This window comes from Oxyura jamaicensis, chromosome 1 (genome assembly GCF_011077185.1).
Source record: "Oxyura jamaicensis isolate SHBP4307 breed ruddy duck chromosome 1, BPBGC_Ojam_1.0, whole genome shotgun sequence".
Taxonomy (NCBI): domain Eukaryota; kingdom Metazoa; phylum Chordata; class Aves; order Anseriformes; family Anatidae; genus Oxyura; species Oxyura jamaicensis.
Window position 1 is genome coordinate 68,806,694 of NC_048893.1, and position 22,754 is coordinate 68,829,447.

At 38.8% G+C, this 22,754-nt stretch overlaps 1 protein-coding gene across 1 annotated transcript in view; it reads left to right on the forward strand.

Moving 5' to 3' along the window:
* LOC118160543 (potassium voltage-gated channel subfamily KQT member 1-like) overlaps positions 1-22,754 on the forward strand; it is a 521,743-nt gene that overhangs the window by 28,380 nt on the left and 470,609 nt on the right. Inside the window, 1 exon segment of the mRNA XM_035315348.1 lies at positions 8,959-9,049. Coding sequence (XP_035171239.1) covers positions 8,959-9,049 — 91 coding nt within the window.

Genomic DNA, 22,754 nt, shown 5'->3' on the forward strand with positions numbered 1-22,754 from the left:
GGGTAAGTTCAGTGAGTTCCACTAGCATAACTTTACAGCATTATTTCAAATTTGCACTGTGTTTTTGGGGGGTTCAGATAAATATATCCTAGATTTTAGTTAATATTCCTCCAAATTTACAGTTACAAAAAAATGATGGTAGTACACTTACGTTCATTTAATAATTTAGAAATTCTGCAGTTGTATTGTATATCTCTTCTGTAGTTTAATATGAATTACAATTACACTCATGCATGAATTACAATTGTATTGCAAATAAACTGCTTAGAGCCCTTTGAAGTGCACAAGGAAATATATATTTTTTTCAAAATCTTTTTCAAATACTTCCATATTCATCAATCTATATGATTTAAATGGAAGAATGCACTACAGCAGACGTCACATAGAACACTTACATAATCAGCTATCAAATACTTTCTCCCTGCCTTCAGTTCAAAAGGAACTAGAAGTACCCCACTGTCCACAGATTTTGCTAAAGAAAACCGCCAGTGCTTAGTAACTTGGATAATACATGTTAAAGGTCAATCCTAATAGCATGGATCAGAGTAGGTAAATGCTCAAAAAATGCAGAGTTGATTTGGATACAGTTGTGTGTGTCAAGCTCTAACTACTCCAGAAATTCAGTTATTAATGGTTGCCCAAATCTTCTCAAATCTCTATTTGTGGATAACAGTGACAGAGCCCTTCCAGAGCCATGCAAATAGAAAAAATATATATTTTTTAATATATCTTCAAATACAGTTTCAGGCATGAACAAAGTCAGCTGTTGTTTGTATGGCAGCTGAGGAACAACTGTCTTTCTCTGACTATATTAGCACTTAGATGCAATTGACTTGCACTGTGTGGGCTTCTGTGAATGAAAATTGTATTCAGTATTCATTATTCTTTGCTCAGTGCTCCTGAGAACCCTGAGGCAGGCTCTAAAAATCTGAAACATTCCTATAAAAGGAAAAGGAAAGCTGAAGGGCTCTTGTGTGCCCATAGATATTAGTATTCTTCACTTTCCTGTTTCTATTTATGGTCTAACATGATGCATAAAGGGCATTGGCTCAGCCTACCCTCCATCTGAGACAAACATGCATTTTGGATGCTTTTGTACACAAGTGTGTGCTAAACCTGAACCTATGTTGTAGGTAGTTTTGTCTCCAGTCTTGCAGCAGTCTCTGTCTCTTGGACTGACCTTGAATCTGTGTTACCATCCTGTCTCTTCATGCTCCTGCATGGGCTTCTTGAATGGACCCTGGACTTGCCTTACTACTTCAATTCACGTGACAGATCACTGAACGGCTGATAGATCTGGTTGCTGTCATCACCCTGGCCCTCCTCAGCTATTGCAGGTCTGAATCACAGTGAATTAGGGAACAGATTTGCCTGTGTTGTAGTCACCCTTTGCAGGTGAATTATGAGGAGCAGCCTCACTCTCAGTGCTCCCTGATAGCTAATTACTTTGTTAGGATGTATATGATACAGGTTACATTAATGACTCCAGTGACTTTATTGGTAAAAAGTGCATCCCATACTGAATTCAAAAAGAGCACAATTTTATTTAGGCTACTGAATATTTATTCTTAATGGATTTTTTATGTAAATAATTAATCAATATGATTATACTGGCCTCTATTAGGGAATTTGGCCTTCAGAGCATGCTTCAATTCTTTCACCTATTGTACCTGTTCTTGCCTTATTGTTCTTGTATTTGGGAATTGGATGTGAAGAACTAATTCGTCTCTTATTCCTATTGACAAAAGTCTTAGCCATTAGCATCTATTGTTGTGATGGTTTGTACAATTAATGTAGCAAAACTCCTCTACATGAATCACTATGCTATTAAAAAACTAGGGGGATAAGTCTGTTTTTCTCTCTCTTTTTATTTATTGCAACAAAAATGTTTACAGTGGACTTGATACAATAATAACTGAAGAGAATCCCATAATCAAAGATGGGGAAAATCAAAGTTGAGGGTCATTGAGGGTCATTGTGACATACTCATGGAATGAGTATGAGTAGTCATGGAATATTATGATTAACTACACTAATAATTAGGAAGAGCATATGGAGTGCTGGAATCTGTGGCTGCTGCACAGAGTTTAGAAGTGGTCTTGTCTTTCTCTTAATTAATAATTCTCACTCTGTGGATTCTAGGCGATGCCATTCTCTAAATTTCCTCCTGCATATATGTTGTCCAGATTACCTTTCCAAATGACTGAGCTGTGAGGCAGTCTTGCCCCTAGTACACAGGAAAAAATAAGTCCTTTTTTTTTCCAGCTTGACTAAGTCCAGTTCCCACAGCTTCTCTTCAGTTCATGCTCTTCATGCCCTGAGAGAAACACAAAGGCAGTGCAGACAGGCCAACAGGCCCCTGCATCTGGTCCCACACTGCCAGGATGGCTGTGGCCACCCTGTGTATCTGGGGCAGCTGCCAGGTTCAGCATGGTGCTGCATGGCACAGGCAATGCTATCTTCAAAGATGGAGAACTCCAATGAAATGCCAGCTTTGGGGATGTGAGCATGGGCACAAATAAGGAAAAGCACCAAAGGGATGCCCAAAGACCATTGTGAGAGCCAGAAAAGCCAGCTGATGGGCCTGTGAATTGGAAATTATAGTTTGAGGATAGTTTCATGCAGAGAGGGCAGGTGGGATGCAGCTCCCATTGAAAAAGTTATTGGGGCGCTTCCATATCCATGTAAGCCTGTTACAGTGCATAGGCTGGTGCTGTAAGGCTCTCCTCATCCTTGCACTGATGACCTTGAAACACTTCCAAAGACCCTGGCTGACTGGCAGAGCTCATGTCTTCACATGCCTATCTGGGACCTGCTGCAAGGTAAACTGATGGCCTGAACAGAAACCAATTGGCACTGGGTGGTTATGGCCATCCTGGCAGTATGGGCCCTCTCAGTGCAGCTTGTAGGATGGGTCTCTGCTGTCTGCTTGGAGAAGGCTGCGCAGTGAGCCCTCAGTGGCCTCCTGGGAGAGGTCTGCAGTCCTCAAGCTTTTTTCAACTTCCTCCTGTCCCACTAGCATGCTGGTGTGCCACGCGCTTGTGAGCTTCCCCCACCCCATACAAGTACAAAGTACATCTATGAGTAAATAAATCACATATTATGGGTATTTGTATACTCCTTTATATCTGTACCTACATTCATTTTCTGTATTTTGTATTCTATATTCCAAATTTTTATACTGGGTGTAGGTGTCACTTTTTCTCCACATTCTTTTGAGGAAGAGGAGTGAGAGAACAGCTGGGGGGCAGCTGGCAGCTGGCTAACACCAAGCCACCACAATTCTATAGACTGTGGGCTATATATTATTTATGTATATCTATTTCTCTGTGTAGAAACCTATGTACATAAATACATATATCTGAGTCGAGGTTGGCCGCCTTGGAGCCAGCGCAGCCACAGCGCCCGGCCACGAGTTACAGGGGGGGAATTTCTCAGGTCCTTGCTCTGCCATGTGCGGCCTGGAACTGCAGCGGGACTAGGCCGCACCCACCAGCTGTCACGGTAGAGGCCGACAGGGCGTCCCAGGGCAACTGCAGCAGCACCCACAGCCTCTGCCTAGGAACAGCCACCGCAGGCAGGGATGGGAAGCCCGTGGGTGGGAGCCACCCGCAGTGTGCTGCGGCAGGGCACAGGGCTTCTGTCCCTTCTCCCTTTTGAGTTTGTCCTAGCTACTGACAGCATCTGTGACCGCAGTTTTTGCCATGGTCTCCACCAGGAAGAGAACTTGCCCCAGAAAAACTGTGGTGACCCAAATGGAGGGCCTGTCCAGAACTGTGGCCGCCGGGCGGCGACCCGGGGGCGCCCCAGGGCCGGGGGGGGGGGGGGGGGGAGGAGGCATTCCACCTGTGTGAGGTGTGAGCAGGTGGAAGATCTGTTCAGCGTGGTGACAGAGCTGAAAGGGCAGGTTGAGAGACTGAGGGCCATCAGGGACTGTGAGCAGGAGACTGACTAGTGGAGTAGCTCCCTGGTGTGCCAGAGGGAATGGAGCTGGGGGGATACCCCACAACTGGTGGTGGACCCCCTGCCCTGCCCTGTGAGGCAGAGGAGAGGGACCTGAGGGATGGGGAGGGTTGGGAGAGGGTTCCTGCTTGGCATCATGGGTGACCCCCCCCCCCCCCCCCCCCCCATTCCCAGTTCCCTCGCATTCCCAGGTCCACCTAAACTACAATAGGTTTGTAGCATTGGACATGGAAGGGGAGGTAAATGGGGGGGTGCGTGAAGGTTCCCCAAAGAGGTTACCAAAGACAAGGCAGTTGACTTCACACATTCAGACTGCCTCAACCAGGAAAGAAGGAAAGAAGGGTGGTTGTGGTAGGCAACACTTTTCTCAGCGGAACAGAGGACCCCATTTGCAGACCAGACCCGAGCCTTGGTGAAGTTTGCTGCCTACCTGGGGCTCAGGTCAGGGATATCACTAGAAAACTCCCGGAGCTGGTGCACCGCATTGATTATAACCCATTACTCATAGTTCAAGTGGGCAGTGATGAAGTCTCTCAGAGAAGCCTGCCAACTATGAAGAGAGATTTCAGGGGTTTAGTGCAAATAGTTCAAGGAGTGGGATTGCAAATCATGTTTTGTGCTATTCTTTCTGGGGAAGTGAAGGACATGGAGAGGGCTAGGAAAACACAGGTAATGAATAATTGTCTGAGAGGCTGGTGTCGAGACAGGAACTTCGGGTTCTTTGACCATGGGGCAGTTTACTCGACCCCTGGTCCCTCAGGAGTCATTCCTGAAGTGCAAAGGGGTCCAGGAAGCCTGGACACTCCTCAAGAAGGAAATTTTAAAGGCACAGGAGCCATTCCTGTGTCCCATAAGGTGAGCTGGAGGGGAAGAAGACCAGCATGGATGAACAGGGAACTTTAATTGAGACTCCAGGAGAAAAAGAGAGTCTACATCCACTGGAAGAAAGGATTGGCTACTTGGGGCAACTACAAGGAAGTTGCTAAGATATGCAGAGAGGAAGTTAGAAAGGCAAAAACCCATCTGAACTCAGATTGACCACTGCAGTAAAAGAGAACAATAAATCCTATTACAAATATATGAACAGCAAGAGAAGAATCAAGGAAAATTTCCATCCTTTACTTGATGCAGTAGGAAATGTGATCACTGAGCATAAAAATAAGGCTGAGGTTCTCAATGCCTTCTTTACATCTGTCTTTAGTAGTCAGATCAGTTATCCTCAGGGTACTTTACTCCCCTATGATTCAGGTAGAAAATCACCCCCCTGTGATCCAGGAAGAGACAGTTAGAGACCTGCTCCTCCATCTGGAATGTCACAAGTCCATGGGACCAGATGAGCTCCACCCTAGGATAGTGAGGGAGTTGGCGGAGGTGATTGCCAAGCCGCTTTCTACCATCTATCTGCATTCCTGTTTATCTGGAGAGGTCCCAGAGGATTGGAGGCTTTCCGATGTGACTCCCATCTACAAGAAGGGCCGTAATGAGGAATCGGGGAACTACAGGCCTGTCAGCCTTACCTCGGTTTCAGGAAAAGTTATAGAGCAAATCATCTTGTGTGAGATCACACGACACTTGCATGCCAGGGGTTCAGGCCCAGCCAGCACGGGTTCACGAAAGGCAGGTCGTGTTTGTCCAAACTCAACTCCTTCTATGATCTTTTGACCAGACTGGTAGATGAGGGAAGGGCTGTTGATGTAGTCTACTTAGACTTCAGCAAAACCTTTGACGCAGTCTACCACAGTATTCTCCTGGGGAAAATGGCTGCCTGTGTCCTAGATGGGTATACTCTTCTCTGGGTGAAGAACTGGCTGGAGGGCCATGCCCAGTGGGTAGTAGTTAATGGAGTTAAGTCCAGCTGGTGTCCTGTTACAAGTGGTGTCCCCCAAGGGTCAGTATTGTTTAATATCTCTATTGATGACCTGGATGAGGGGATTGAGTGTACTCTCAGTAAGTTTGCAGATGACACCAAGTTGGGAGGTAGTATAAATCTGCCTGAGGGTAGGGTGGTCCTTCAGAGGGATATGGCAAGGCTGGACTGCTGGGCTGAGGCAAATGGGATGAAGTTCAATAAGGCCAAGTGCTGGGTCCTGCACTTTGGCCACAATAACCCCATGCAAAGCTATAAGCTTGGGGCAGAGTGGCTAGAAGACTGTGAAGAGGAAAGGGACCTGGGAGTGTTGATTGATGTTTGGCTGAACATGAGCCGGCAGTGTGCCCAGGTGGTCAAGAAGGCCAATGGCATCCTGGCCTATATTAGAAATAGTGTAGCCAGCAGGAACAGGGAGGTGATCATTACCCATAGTCAGCTTTGGTGAGGCCGCACCTCGAGAACTGTGTTCAGTTTTGGGCCCCTTGCTTCAAGAACGACATTGAGGGCCTGGAGCCTGTCCAGAGAAGGGCAAAAAAACTGATGAGGGGTCTGGAACACAAGTCTTATGAGGAGCGGCTAAGGGAGCTGGGATTGTGTAGTCTAGAGAAGAGGAGGCTCAGGGGAGACCTCATTGCACTCTACAAGTTCCTGAAGGGAGGTTGTACTCTTCTCTCAAATAACTAATGATAGGACTCCAGGAAATGGCCACAAGTTGCACCTTGGGAGATTTAGATTAGATATCAAGAGAAACTTTTTCTCTCAAAGAGTGGTTAGGTGATGGTACGGCCTGCCCAGGGAGGTGATGGAGTCACCCTCCCTCGTGGTATTCAAGAAGCACCTGGACAAAGTGCTACGAGATATGATTTAGTAGCTTAGTGGGTAGTATTGGTGATAGGAGGACAGTTGGACTAGATGGTCTTGTAGGTCCTTTCCAACTCTGTGTTTCTATGATTCTATGACTCTATATATGAGCATTTATTGGTCCAAAGGATCAGAGAGACAATCGGATGGTGGTATGAGATCATGTGGACATTGATGGCTTCAAAAAATGGCAACCATCTAATCACGAAGTATGAAAACAGGTGGGTTATGTCATTTTAAAAAATGTTGGGTTTGTGTGTATCATAGGCAGGAGCTTTCAGGTGACTGGAAGATGAGGAGGACTTTTGGGCAAGTGGGACATATGGTAGACAGTAGGAGCAGGACTTACTCCCATTTAATCAGCTTGGTGACACCAGTCCCTGCTCGTGCTGGGTCAGGGTTGTTCTCATGCTGCTACTGCCCTCTGCCAAGCTCCCTCTGCAGTGTCACCCTTGTGCAGTGCCATGGGGCCACAACTATGTGCACCACCCCAGGTGTAGTCCAGAAAAAGGGAACCATCATTGCCTTTTACCTTCTGGCTGGGCTACCAGGGATGCAGTCTGGATACTGACAGCATTCACCAGGCCTTCACACTGGTCAGGACTTGTTATTTTTTCATTTTTAGTTTTTATGAAATTCCTGTAGGCCTGTTCCTGTACCCTGTCCAGGCACCTTTGAGCAGTGGCTCTGCTCTCAGATTTATTGACTGCAACCCAGGTTTGGTGTCATGTGTGGACTGATGAAGCACATTTCATGTCTTCTTCTGGAACACAAATGAAAATATTGACCAGTACAAGTGCCTGGATAGACTCCTAAGGAGTTCTTGTGTATCAAGTCTCTAGGTTGAACGAGAATTTTTTTCCCTTCCTGACAAGTTCTTCCTCCTATTTGTTTTTAATGTAAAAGCCACCCAAAGCACACTAAATGTTACTGTGTTCATGTTTACTGAAATCCTGCAAGTTTAGTAGTGCAATCACCAGCACTGTTAGTCTGTCATTTGCTTTGAAGTTCTAGAACAAGCCTTGCCAGTAATGTCTATATTCTCCAGAAGTGTTTGTTTGTTTGTTTGTTTGTTTTTGTCTGAAAAAATGTCTCATGCAGGACTGACTGTTAAGGTTTTATTGTGTTTTTGGGAGTTTAGGATATACACCCTTGACGTGGAAACAGAGGAAATGACAGATAAAAGAGCTGGTACACAACAGGGAATTTTACTATTTCTAGCTGTTAGTGGAAGAAATCTCATTTTCTTATTTTTCTCTTGTTTTCTGAATGATATTAAGAGATGATGAAAAATGTAGTACAAACAAAGTTTGCATAAAACTTTTATCTTAACCATTTATGTAAATGTTTAACATTTTGCCAGTGGTGGGAAGATGGTTGAGACATTTTGTGCATCATAATGATGTATATTCTGCCGATCATTAAGCATTTAGTCACATAGGATTCAATTGCACATTTTATTTTCTGCTTCTCATAACTTCAATTTTAATTCATTTTAAACAATTTTGGGAAGTAGGAATATGTATTTTGAGATTTTTTTTTTCTTGATCTGAATAATAATACTGGAAATACTGTGTTAGTAGCTGTTTATATTGTATTTATGTATGTTACGAGTTTATGGAATGCACTTAATGGAACAGTTTTCGTTAAAGTTACCAATCCTCACTCTAGTCATATGTCTAATTCTTCTTTAATGTATTATCAATTATTATAGCTTTCTACCAAAGTGCGTAAGTTATACATCAATCAGTGTCTTTACTTGAAACATTCATTACTACTAGCTTCTCTGGAAAATTCTACTTGATAATTTGAGTTTGATCCATTGATTTAACACCAAAGAATCATTAAAAAACATGTTGAAAAAGACCTCCCAAGATCATCTGGTCCAGCCATACCCTTAACACCAATATTACTCACTAAACCACGTCCCCTAAGTACCACATCCAACCTTTTCTTAAACACCTTCAGGGACGGTGACTCCACCACCTCCCTGAGCAACCCATTCCAATGCCTAGCCACTCTTTCTGAGAAGAATTTTCTCCTTATTTCCAACCATCCTTTCAGTTCTTTTATTCCATGGTTCTTAAGTTATGGAATGCAAAATGAAGACATTCAGAGCATAATCTTTATTTGACTAGGAAGAATGAACTGATTAAATTCAAAGTACTTGTGATTAAAAATGTTACATGAATGAAAGAACTAAAACTAGTCTTAAACTTATATTTCAACTTAACAAGTCACTAACCACTGTTTTCTTTTTACAGATTTCTCTTGGTGTTGATTTGTTTAATATTCAGTGTACTGTCTACTATAGAGCATTATTCTGAATTTGCCACTGGAACCCTTTTCTGGATGGTAAGTTAACTTTTTGGGGAAAGACACTTTTTTTGGGAAAGTTTTGACTAACAGTGAATTGCTTTAGGTGAACAAAGGGGATAATTTTAAAAATCCTTGTACAAAACATGATATTTAATTTAAAATATTACCTGCCTTTACTTCAAGGAAGGTCGTAGTTTAAAAGGAATGATTACTAAACTAAGAGAGTACTTGATCAATTGATTATTTTTATATTCTTGCTTTACATAAGGTATGAAACTGTACACTGTAGCTTTCACAATGGGTGATTGCTGTCTTATGCAGTATGAAACAGAATATTCCATAGCCAGCACTGTATTTTTAAAACAAAACTTTTCTAAGTCTTCTGGTGAAAACTGTCCAAGAACCATGCTTTTCTGAAATACCTGAATTACAGGACCGGCGTAATCCAATCTAGTGAAGGCATCCCTGTCTGTGGCAGGGGAATTGGAACAATCTTTGGAATTGGAATGATCTTTAAGATCCCTTTCCATCCAACCCTTTCTATGTTTCATTATATAATTCTAAGTGATTTCTGTTAGACTAGTTTGCCAGTATATCGAACAGGAAAGAACAGCTTTTAACACACTTTCGTGCATTTGACTATGACGTTGGTGCTTTTCAGTTCATGGGGCTGTTAGTAATCCATTCATGTATCAGTTTTTTCTTGCGCATACATTGTTTTACACTTGGTATTTTGCAGAAGCATAAAGTCACTGTGTTGCTTATGTAACATCCTTATCTAAGACCCTTTTTCTTGTTAATAAAATCTTAAGTAGTCATTTAAAAAACAGATGTTGCAATAAGAAAAGCAGCTCACTTGGATGTAGACAGAGGCTGCTTATTGATTTCACAGTGGCTAGGTAACAATTCTTTTTATCACTACTACTTTTTATCTGAACTATCAGTGGCTAGTTCAGAAGTGAAATGTACTTGAAATGTGTTACTAGTCCTGAGATATTAAGTGTCTTCAAAATGTGAATTTCCATCTAGCGACAATTCATTAACTGTTACAAAATACATACATACTGAAATATTAATTTGAAGCAGGTGGGAATTAAAGTATAAATAATTTCTATAAGGACCTCAGAGACTTTTCCTCCTCTGCTCCCCCATGGCCTCCTTTAACTCTAGAAAGTTAAGAATGATAAACATCCTTTGTTAAAAATGGAGTAAATTACTTTTAAACAGTTGCTCAAAACATTTGGATTTTAGCTACTCAGATCCTCTGTCTCAAAGTGTGATAGTCTCAGAAGTTTTATTGTAATTTCTTTTTGTTAAGTGCTTCTAAGATTTCTAATGTGATGGATTTTTGGTTTTCCAGCTGGTTTAAAAACAAAAATAAGTTATTATTTGTTTTACTGTGGCTTAGACTACATTAGTACATGTGGCTTTCATGTGCAGTTGACTAAGCCATCTTTAGGATCCCTGAGTTGTTTTTAGATTTGATTAATGTTAATTCTGTAACAAATGTTGCCTTACTTTTAAGCCATATTCAGTGTCAAACAAAGTGCAGTCTTCTGCCGTTTATATGTAATCTTCTCATACTCACTGAAGGATGAAGAGCAATTATAGTTCAGTATAACCACCACCAGAAGCAGTAATACTAGTAAAGATTTAATGTTGAGCTGCTTGAGAACAGTGGAGACTGCCAGCATGGTAAGATACAAGACTGGACCAAATCATCTATTGGATCAAATTCAGAATGAAATTGATTTATTTCTCTCCTCATTCAATAAATGTGCAATTCTTTGCATAGCCTTATTACTGAGTCAGTAGCTGATAAATACTAGTATGGCATGCTGGTGTTGTTTTCCTAGTTGTGAGGGTATATTGTGGTAGATGAAAAGTTGAGAAGGATTGACTTAAAAATTGTAATGTTGAAAGTTGATAAAACCTGACAAGAAGGATATCATTTGACACTTGTAGATGCTTAAATGTGTTTGTATTTTCTTATAGAGGGTGAGATGTTATGCCAAATATAATTTTGGATAATATGTGTCACTGGAGGAAATATGGCACGTTAGTAACGGATGTAACTGCAGGTGTGTCCTAAGCCAGTGAAACCTTCTATCAAAGACTTAATTTTCTGATGTTCATGGCGTATCTGGGTGGTGTAAGATAACTTAAGATTAGGTATGAAACCTAAGAAAGCCCCAAACCTTTATCCACCCTCCTCTCCCATAAACCAACATATGTTTTAAAGTCTCTGACAAATGAAATGATTTCACAGTTTCTGATGAAGGTTTATTGCTATGCTTCCCAAAATGTGGGAAATTTGCTGTATTTAAGATCCTTGATTGGGCTTAAAGGGAAATACTTTTTTTTTTTTTTTTTTTTTTTTTTTTTACACATATGTAGAAAAGACATGCTGTAAAATGTTGTTTACGTGTGGTAAAATAAGTTCACTTCTGTAGTAGAAGGAATAGTAAAACTCCTTGCCTTGAGCTTTCAAATGCTGCCTCTTGAAAGAGTTTTTATTCTCATAGTAATAAATATTTTCCATATTCATATCACTACTCTTGGAAGGTTCTTTTTTTTTTTTAGCTATAAAATAAATTTTATTTTTCCACATAAAATATTGTATTATCTTTGTTAATTCCCATGACTATTTTTTTCCTTTTTGTCCTCTACCTATTTATCAAAATGGTAAATGAAGAAAGTGGCAGTAACAATGGCACAATGGATCATGCCAATAAACACTGACAGAACAGAGAGTGAAGAGGAGTGATTTTCAGGAAGGTTAAATGCTTAGGTTTATTTTTATTTATTTATTTATTTATTTATTTATGTCCATCTACGGATGCCTGTGCAAATTATCTGTACCCTTTCAGTCTAAAAACAAGATTGAAAGCCCTGGAAGAACAGACTGTCTCTATATTTTTGTTTTGTTTTGTTTTGTTTTCCTTAGTGTTTATTTTGGGCTTAGCCTAAAGTTCTTCCTAAGTTCTTTCTCCCTTTTGGTAGAGGGACTGTGAAGTTGAAGTGTATATATATACAGATGTATATACAGATGACTTAGGAGGTTTATTTTATTCTTACAAAAATCAGGAATGTGCTGTTTCTTAGAAGTATAAATTTGTAAATGGAAAAAAAATGAAAACAAAACAAAATTAAGCAAAAGTTTGGGGACATTAAGAAGCAAACGGGAGTACTTTTTCATTTGACACCCTCTATGACTTATGTTGTACAACTAATTTACCTGATTAAAAATTGTTTCAACTGGATAATGCGTTATAGGGAAATGACTGATCTTGATTTAAAAAAGGGAGAGGTGTTCTATGCTTCTGAGGACATTTATGTAACAATTATACACCAGCGCTAGAATAATTCAGAGGACGCCCTCCTTTGCAGTGCAGTTCTATATCTCACCTATATGGCTTCTGTTCCATGTCCTTGAGTTTTGCCACTGAGCCTACCAAATTGTCTACATGACTGTGTAACTTTGCTGTTGCAGCTTCTCTAATACTGTTAGAATTATGGGGTAGAGGTAGAGACACCTGACTTGAACCAACTTAAAGAAGTCATGTCCAAGTAGGCAGGACAGACAGCGTTTATTGCTGATGGACTATTATGAAGCATGTGATTTCTCATCTATAACCTATAGAATCAAATATAACATCTCAGTCAAAGCCCTCTGTACTGCTTTCATGACCTCCCAACTTTTCTAGCAATATTTTGCCTATTTTTCCAGCTCTTTTGTTGATATTCCCATGGTTAAAATAAGCTTCTTGTCTCTATGTTAATTCTCCATTGGTTTATATATCCATTTGAAAACACTCTTCTTGCATGAGATTTATGAACATGCCATGCTGTCCTCAAAATTGGGACACTTTAATTCTTCCGGTTTCTTCAATGTAAACTTGGATCTAATTTTTGATAGATCCAAAATCCTCTTAAAAATTAATATTATTCTTAAGAAAGTAGAGATGTGCTGACTGAATCAGCAATCATGGTTTTCAAACTTGAATATCCTGATTATACCATCTCACAAACATTTTTTTGATTGTTTTTGGTGTTTAAAATCTTCTGTGTTCACCGACTATGAAAAGGACATCCTGACCTTACAAGTCTGTTCAGATTTAGCATGCTTATCCATTTTGGCATAGGTTATTATCAAAACCCTGATGTTAAAGTGAGATTTGTAGATCTGTATATTAAATGGGTTCTGTCAAGAGTTGTAGTAAAAAGGCTACACCTCTAAGAGGGAAGAGAGCAGTCAGAATAGGTGTTAATGTGAGGCACAGCTGTCCATGGAAGAGTTAACTTGGGATATGAAACTTTAGTTTAGCTTCTACTTCTGCCTCTGCAGGACTGTTTTACACTGCAGCAGTGAATTATGGGACTAAAATGAATACTGGTATTTCTATGGTGCCTTTTCCCTGTGTCTTCAATTATTCTGGTAAACTATCTTGTTTTGCTCACACCCATCATGATCCAGATGGCATTTCTTATTTCCTTGTTCCGTAGTTAACCCTTATATTTCTCCCAGAAACCCGTGGTAACCCACCATAATTCCTATCAGCTCTTTCATGTCAAAACTGTGCAGTGTAACTAGCTTGTCAGAGAAGCATACATGTGTTTGGAGGACTGTCTGTACAGTTTATGCCAAACACCACAATTTTAGCTGAAAGAAAATGAGTAGTCGTCTCTAATTCCATTTCAGTATGCAATCACAATTCAGCTATAATCGCAACTATTAGATCTTATTCCATGATGACTTAGGCTGTGTTTGCTCACTCTTAAGAAGGCTAATGAGAGAGTGTCTTACTGATATCTTTCCCTACCTAATGTGAAAATATAGATAAGGGTCAGACTAGAGGAGGCTGTGGCCCATGGAGAACCCCTGCAGGAGCAGGCCCTGGGCCCGAGCCGCAGCCTGTGGAGAGGAGCCCATGCAGGAGCAGGGGGCCTTGGGGGAGCTGCCGCTTGTGGGGGACCCATCCTGGAGCAGTTTGCTCCTGACGGATGGACCCTGTGGTACGGAGCCATGTGGGAGAAGTTCTTGAAGAGCTGCTGCCTGCGGGAAGCCTACACAGGAGCAGTTCGGGAAGGACGACATCCTCTGGGAGGGACCCCACGTGGAGCAGGGACAGGGAGTGACTGTGAAGGAGTGACTGACCACAGCCCCCATTCCCTGTTCCCCTGTGCTGCTCAGGGGGAGGATGGAGAAGAGGGTGGATGGGGGTAAGGTATTTTCAGTTTGCTTTTTGTTTCTCATTCCTCTTCTCTGCTAGTGATTTGCTGCATGAGAAAGTTCTTATACAATGTCTGGATGTCTGGAGAAGCAAGCACAAAGAAGCATGTTCCATCCCCCCCACCCCACCCCATCTCCAAATCTTTATTCTTAGCACATACCATGCACTCTGTTTATCTACCTTCTGTTACTCAAGCATGACACAGTAATTTGTGTGGCCATATCATAAGTTCATAAATACCATCCTGGTCAGGATTATTTCAAAAACTTCTTTTCAGTTCACAACATTTCAAGTTCTCTTTTCAGTAGTCACAGCTACGAAACTGCTTATAGCCATCCCTCACATACTGATTTTGGATCAATATGCTGCTCGGTTTTGCCCATTTGTTCTGGTGTGATCAAAATTGAGGACTTCTTCCAAGTCTTACATCAGCTTTCTTACTACCTGCTCTGATATTTAAAGCATGAAGTATTGGGAAAAATGTATAGAAATGGGACTTAAAAGAGTTGTGATGGACAGTTCTTCCAGAAGTTAGGTATTAAATTAATTCTTGATCAGGACAAAAAAAAAAAAAAAATAATAAAAAAATGGGGCATGTACCCTTTTTCTTATGGAGGACTTTCATCCAGCTAACACCCATTAAAAGAGCAAAACAGCAAGATGCAAGTGATCTGAGAGATTCTAGTGTTTCAGGGTTAACAGTATGGGTACTGAGTGGAACAACTGGGAATGAAACAGTTGTATCTACTATTCAGATCTGCAAAGAAAATTTTCTGGGGATATAATAATCAAAGGCAATGCAATAGCTGTAGCAATCGGAATATTATGCCATTCAAGATCCTGAAAGGAGTACAAACTTAGACTTCAGGAATAGCGGCTCTGAAAGGTCAACAAGCTCAGGACAGCTAGCAGGCCTTTAAAGTCAATCTCTAAATACAGGGAAGCAATGAATTCTAGGAACAGTAGAACAAGGAAAGTGACTATTCCCCTTTACTTAGGTCTAATTTGACTACATCTAGAATAGTGCACCTAGTTTTGGTTCACCATTGCAAGAAAGTCTTTGAAAAAGTGAAGCAAATTCAGCATAGGAACATTAAGATGATGAGGCTGTTAGACTCACTTGATCTTGTGATATTGCCTCAAAAATTACCATGTCATGCCTGAATACCAGAAGGTGGATAACCAGAGTCTGTGGTATGCGCTAAGAGTAAAGATTTGGGGGTACAGGATGGAATGTGGTTTTCTTGCCTTACAAATTTGGCATACCACATGGTAAAGCCTGTACCTAACATGCATGTGAGCATCAGATTCTGATGCATGTGAGCATCAGAATTACAAGTATCACTTAAAATTAATTTTAAAAAGTGTGTTTAATACTTCTGGTAAAAACAGGAAAGAAAAAAAAAAAAACTGTCAAATAGTAATGATTTTTTTTTTTTTTGTCCTCCTTAATGACTCTCTGGTCGCTTTTGGCACTAATGGAGTTATTTCTCAGGGTTTGCTTGCCTTTCTTGTACCTTCTCCCAAATATAAGTCAAGAACAGTGATTATGGAATTCCCTACTGTCAATACTTAATCTTTAATCAACATTGTTCACTGTCTATGACAGAATTGACTCCTAATTATTACTGACTCCTAATTATTAAATATAAGTGCTTATCTGCTACTTTCCCAATGTTTTTCATATGTGCTCCTTAACTCTATTTCTATTGACCATATTTCCCAGAGTTTTAAGCATTTTACTTCTTCACCATTTTACTTCTTCACTCATTGAAATATTCGAGTTCAAATAGATCAATCAAATAAGTTTTGATTGTTCATGCTGCCTTTCATTCCAAAAGTTCTGTTTACTTAACTGTTCTTTTTGACTTTTAATATTTGTAACTTCTATGTATGTCTTCCTTTTATACTGCTCATTATGTAAATGGTCCTCTAGAATTTTATTTATTTTATTGCATTTGAAGTCATGCATCTTCAGCCACATTCTTCTCTTGGAGGCAATCAAACTTACATGCATGCCTGCTTCCTCATGTATAAGCAGCTTATGCTCTTTTTCATTTATGTGTACATATTATACAAGAAATTTAAATATTTTCAGCACTTAGTATTGTTGGGCGGTCATTCAAAAGCAGGGAATATCTACAGCTGTTCTCTGAGTTGCCTAGTGTGTTATCACGAACTTTTGGTGTGACCACTAACCTTAAAATTGTCCTATTCTAAGATCACAGTAGCTAACTGACTGAGATTAAAAAGAAAAAAAAAGAAAAGAAAAGAAAAAAAAGTATTTAGTAGTATTTTTCCCATAGTTCCCATAGATATTATTGTTTCTCCTATTAAAAAAAAAAAAAAAAAAAGGCCAGAAAAGGAAGAAATACTAAGTGCAAATCCTGAATATGCTTATGCTTATCCGTTTTCTTTTTCAGGCTTTCTTCATTTTATCCTTTTAATTTGTCCCAAATCTTAATTCCCCAATAGAATAAGTTCTTTTATTTTGTTTGTTTGTTTGTTTGTTTTTCCTCTACGGTGACTCTATTGAAAAATTTATTTTGAAGAAGTTGGAAAAACCTCTTGCATAGGCTGCAGGAGACTGCAGGCGACTGCAATGTTTTCTTAATGTTCTAATTTTCTTAATGTTCCAGTAGTTAATGTGTCAGTTTTTATTTGCAAATGACATCAAGGTCTTTGAAGATATGGCGTTAAAAAATAAACGATAAAATGGGTCAGGTGTAATTACTCCTTTGAGGATTAATGAGTGTGTTCATGGTTGGTGGTCATACATTTTTCTACCAGGAGAGGTCACCACAGTAGTTTACAAAAGACAGATTTTTGTTTTTATTGAAAAAGACCTTGCAAAAGGATTGCAAAAAAGTTTCTTACCTCGTGGTAGTAATTTCATATATTATGCAATTTTAGAAAACAAAAAAATATATATATTTTTATCATACTTGATATTTTTACAGAACATGAATAGGACAGAAGAAATAATCAGTTTGTATAATGACAGCGTTATAGGTGAAAGGGAAATTTTGCAGTGTTTCCATATCTCAATGTCAGTTGCTTTTTTTTTTCTTTTTTTCTTTTTTTTTTTTTTTTCTTTTAACCGAGGAAACAAAGTGTGTTCTTGACTCTGAAAAAATATAATGTTTTTGCTACAAAACTTATCAATTCAACTTTGTTAATTTAATTTCTACTTGCGTGCCATGATGTATTTAATATGTCATTAAAATTGTCATTGCAGTTGGAATGGTGGAGGGATAGGAAATATTGTTTATCTTAACATGCTTTCTATTTTAGAGCACACAATCTGAATTTGAAATCACTTAGCATTTTCAGGCTAAGCAGTAATGACAAAATTGTGTAGGAATGGGTGTACTAGATTGGACCAAAAGTCCAGCTAGTTCAGTATTGTATCTTAGATTGTGTCTCAGTGGTTTCTATTCAATACAAGAAAAGGAAGATTTTCTTATAAAACTATTATATATTAAAATTGTGTAGTTAAAATTATTAGAGGGCCTTGAGTTGCTTTCCTTTGCTTTCACCAGGGGTCACTAAATTCTAGTCTTATTCTCCTGATGGATGCTTTCCTACTGTAGTTCTTTCTGGCTTATGGGGTAAGACTTTAAGTGGTATGTGCAGTGGCAGAAGCACCAGGTAGAAGGCTTAGTGGTTTGACTGTCCCTGTTTCAGTAGAGCTGGATACTGCATTCCAGTGTTTTTTCCAGATGAGCTCAGCTCCTGTGTCACCTCTTCCTTTTGGAGACAGACTTTATGCATCCGTTTTCCTCTGACGTATTTCTTTGCTGGAAAAAGCAACAGCATATCTTCCAAACACTTTAACACCTGTAATTCATAGTGATGCACTACAAGAGAGCACACAGTATACTTACAGACTCTGTTTTCAGGGTCATCATTTGTTACCCCTGTTGTAAGCTGCCCTCTCACATTGAGTTTGCTATTTGAGGTTGCTAGCAATCCTCATGTAGTGACTACATGTAGCAAGTAAGTTTTATTAATATTTCTCTATTTGCAAATCCTGTTGGAGAAAAATCTCAAATGTAAGATAAGGAGCTCCCACATCAGCTGCTGCTTAAGCTTTTCATGAGAGACCCTTCTTGCTATAGCTGTATTTAGGAACCAGGGCTTAATGGCAGGACCTCAGGAAAGAGTTCTTGGCTGCAGGTGGGTCACAGTGTTCTGTTTCTTTCCTGAAGTCACTGCTATGTTTTGTCTCTCTATAATAATTTATTCTGCCTCATATGCCACAACACCTCCTCCTGCTGTATAGATAGCCTGGACTTCTGAAACAAACAAACAACAATGGCAAAACACACACAAAGAAAAACCAACAAACCAACCATCCAAAACCCCAAACCAACCAACCAAAAAAGGAAAACAAAACAAAACAAACAAACAAACAAAAAACAATTTGGAGTACCAAGTGGTACTCAGCTTTCTTGAAACAGCAAACGCATGTGTATCTAACTGCTCTGTTTCTGAAATGAATTTCAGGATTGCTTTTCTTTTTGGAAAGTTGTTGATGACACTGTTTTCAAAGCCTGTCTTTTTTAAAGGGGACTCACCCTTCCCATCTATAGTGGAAGAACTCTCCTGTTCCTTTATTTTTGTCTTTGATTTCATCCCTTCTCCCATTTAAATTATGTAGTCATGTCATAAAATGCTGTGTTATTTTTAGTCTGTTAGTGGAGTGGAAAAGAGGCTTCATGGACTTAATTCAACTTAATTTTCTCTTCTCTGCTATTAATGGTAAAGTGTGTGTTCTTATAGACTTGAGGGCATTTTTCCTAACCTATCAAAGGAATTAGTTTTAGAAAGTAATTTTTTTTTTTTTTTTTTTTTTTTTGCCAATGTTCTACTTTTGTGACTTTAGTGCTTAGGACCTACTCCAGGTCTGTTTAATACAATGATACATTAACAATCTAACATGAAGTTCAGAGGTACTCCTCCTGTTCTTTACCAGGGCAGATCATTTCTTACAGATGGTAATAGATCTCTTAGAGTACAGCAGGCAGAGTAAGTCCTGCAATATTTAGTGGTATTTGTGTAGTGTATATTAGCCTGTGTAACACTAGGTGTTAATGAGGTGTCCAATCCCTTAAGGAACTGACAGGTAAACTGGGTTCAGTAGAAAAACACACCATTTCTTTTATATTTTGGAACAGTCAGAGTCAGACCATGTTACTTTATAATTCATCTGAATAAAAATAACCATATGTCTCAAAGGCTTTTTTTTTTTTTTTTTCATTCCTTATAAACCTGGGAGAGAGAAAAGAAAAAGAAGCCCTGTTTGTTTCTTAGCTTCTTGTTGGTCTCTAGGAAGATGAGAAAACAGACCAGGGATATTATATTATGAAAATATAAATAATTATTAAAATATGTATGGAATATTGTTTCATATATTAAACACATTAGGAAAAAAAGCCTTTTAACACTGCCTGTAAGCTTAAGTTCTGTGTGAACTGATCTGCTGAGTTGCCATAGTCTTCTGAATTGAATGTAAATATCAAGCTCCTCCATGAGAATTATAATACAGTTATTCTTATGATTTATATTGTAGATTTCCCTAATGCAGTACAGAACATGTTGTGTTGGATGTCATGTGTTTTTCAGCCCTCTAAAATTTGATTATTGTGCAGTAAGTATGGCTGAGGTAAATTAACAAACAGCCAACTTTTAATGCCCTCAGTCAAATTTACTCACTTCTTACTCTAGCCCTACAGAGTTTTCTGTACACGGGGTAGAAGTATTCTTAGAAGCAAAGTATTTCTTACTTGGGAGTGAGAGAAAGATGGAGATTTTTCCAAATCCTTCACATCCTCCCACTATCCAGAAATTCTGAGGCCCTCCTAAGTCAAAAGTTTGAGACATGGATAGGATTATTTACAATTATTTACAATTCCAAAGTGAATTTGAATAGGTCCCATTCCAGAAAGAAAGCTAAACCCTTCACCTCCTACCAGAGGTGGTCCCTTCACCTGAGGCTTAAAGGCGTGATGATGGGGAGGCTGAAGACTCTTGTGGAGTACTGGTGGATCTATAGAGAAATGAAGATCTTCAGACACTGACTTATTGAGTCTTCTTGATTCACTATTTAATTGTGTTTGTGTTAGTGTTATCTTTCTGAATTAAGCAATTCTAGAAAAAAGTCCTGCTCAAAAATGATTGCAGTTTTTTCATTTTTTAAGAAAAATTATTGCCTGCCTGAACGTATTTAAAAATTAAATCTTCCCCTGTGACTTACCCAACTCACTTGAATGTTAGTTATCACAGATAAAGTGACTAGAGCAACATCTTCCCTCATTAGCATACCATTTCATTCTGTACAGGAAATAGCAAATATCAATAAACTAAAAGGCAAATATACTCCTGGTATGAAGTCAGCAGATTCATCATATGTACCAGGTGGGCATACAAAAATGTTTGTAAGAAATGTTGAACAAATTCATTTGTATAAAAACAACAAACTTTTTAACGTTAAGTGAATTGGTTTCATATATGAGAAGCATCAGAATGAGCTAATAACACTTTAGGATACTTACCAGAATTTTTCATCTTTTCTTGCATATATTGGATATTATATTTTCACATATAATATTTGACATCTTTATAAAATTTAGCATGATGGTAGGAAATAAGTATTTTCAGTATCAGTAGGTTTTTATAGCACCTGAGCAACTATTAAGCCAATTGGGCCACTAAAATGACATTTTCAGCTCTAAGGATTGGAAAACCTTCAAGACAGGTTATCAGATTAAATTTTGGACATAAGTACACGTGTGCAAACATTTGGACTATTAAACCTTTATGCCTGCTTCTGAGGCTTTATTATTTTGAACTGACATTCCTTGATTGAATCTTTGTGAGCACACACTATTCATTTAGCCATCCCACTTCCTCCTTTTACCCGGGCACCTAAATATTCCAATTAAAAAAGTGAAGAGAGTCTTGTGTGTGCTCTCCACATAAAACACAGCTGCAGCTGAAAAAATACTAGTCTTTTTCATGTGTGCACTTTAATCACCCCAGCCGAACTCCTTCCTTCTCCTACTTCCCCCTTGCAGTTATCCGTAGCAGTACTGGAACATATCATAAATTCCAGACTGTGTATTTCATTTACATACATTCATGTACAAAATGATGATTTTCTATGCTAATGTGAGCATTTTTATATTTGATTATCAGTGTCATTCTTGGGTAAAAGTTGATGGCTTTTCTACAAGAGTTTGAATTACATTTACTGTTGGAATTAGGGATGGAAGAGATTTGCATACATATTTACCTTTAAACTTATTATTCTGTTGTTTTTTTTGGTAATAATTATGGTTATGAAAATCCATTATGCCCAGAATCACATAAACATAATTCTGTATGATTTTGATTTATTTTGTGTATGAGGAAAGAAAAAAAGAAAAAAAGAAAAAAAAAAAAAGACATGCAGTGGCTTGAATTACTACTACTACTACTACTACTAAAACAAAGATGACCTTAAGGTATTCCGTGTTACTGAGCAAATAATATTACAGATGTATGATTTTGCTTTTTCCACACCACAGGAAAAAGTACAGAATAATGAAATTGCTGCTATTGATTTCAGTAGAGATTTCAGATGGTACAAACAATGTAAAATCTGTAATTATATTATATTTCAGTTCCTAACAGTGTATACATAATTACCACATGTCAAATGCTTTCCCTAATACTACCTTTGCCATTTGATGAAGCAGGAAGCTACTAATGAGTGAGTGAGAAGAATCTATTTCATGCTGTTTTTTTCTTACTCTGTACTCTTCTTCCCAGAAGGTAACCCAAGCAACAATACTGTCTGAAGACCTTCTCCACTGTTACATTTCTCAGTAAATTGTGCCTCTGGTGTAACTGGAACAAGTTCACTGTCCCATACAAAGGATGATGTTTTTTTCAATACGTGTCTCATGATCCTTCAGTGGATCATGGTGAATATCCTGACAGTTTATGACGTGTGGTTCAAAGTACATGCAATTTTGCTTTCCTTTTCTTTCCTCACAGGAGTTCAGTGAAGGGTTGCTGAAAAAAAATGGAAGGATAACACTTAAAGTAGAGAAAAGTACCCAAGGGTATTTCTTAGGTATATTTTGATCAAGACTGATGTGGCTCTTAATTTTGGAGGAAACTGTTCATTCCTACTCATTATTTTTGGTTTTGATTTAATTAGAGAATTCATCCCTGGCTTTCTGTTGATGAAAAATGGCTTTCAAGATTGATGAAATCTTCTGAGAATCCTCTGTCATGTATTGCTTCCTCAACTATTTGCAAGGGAAGGACAAAAATACTGCTGGAATCCTAAATAAAGTTTTGCAGGGTTCTTGTGTGTATAATATCACTTGTAAGCAAGAAGACTGGAAAATTTCAAAAAGCTGGAGGAAGATCTCAAACTGACATGCAGTTGTCAGTCAGGAGCATAGTTGGCACATTTAAATTACAGATTCTTTTTTTCTGGTTCATTTTTTGTC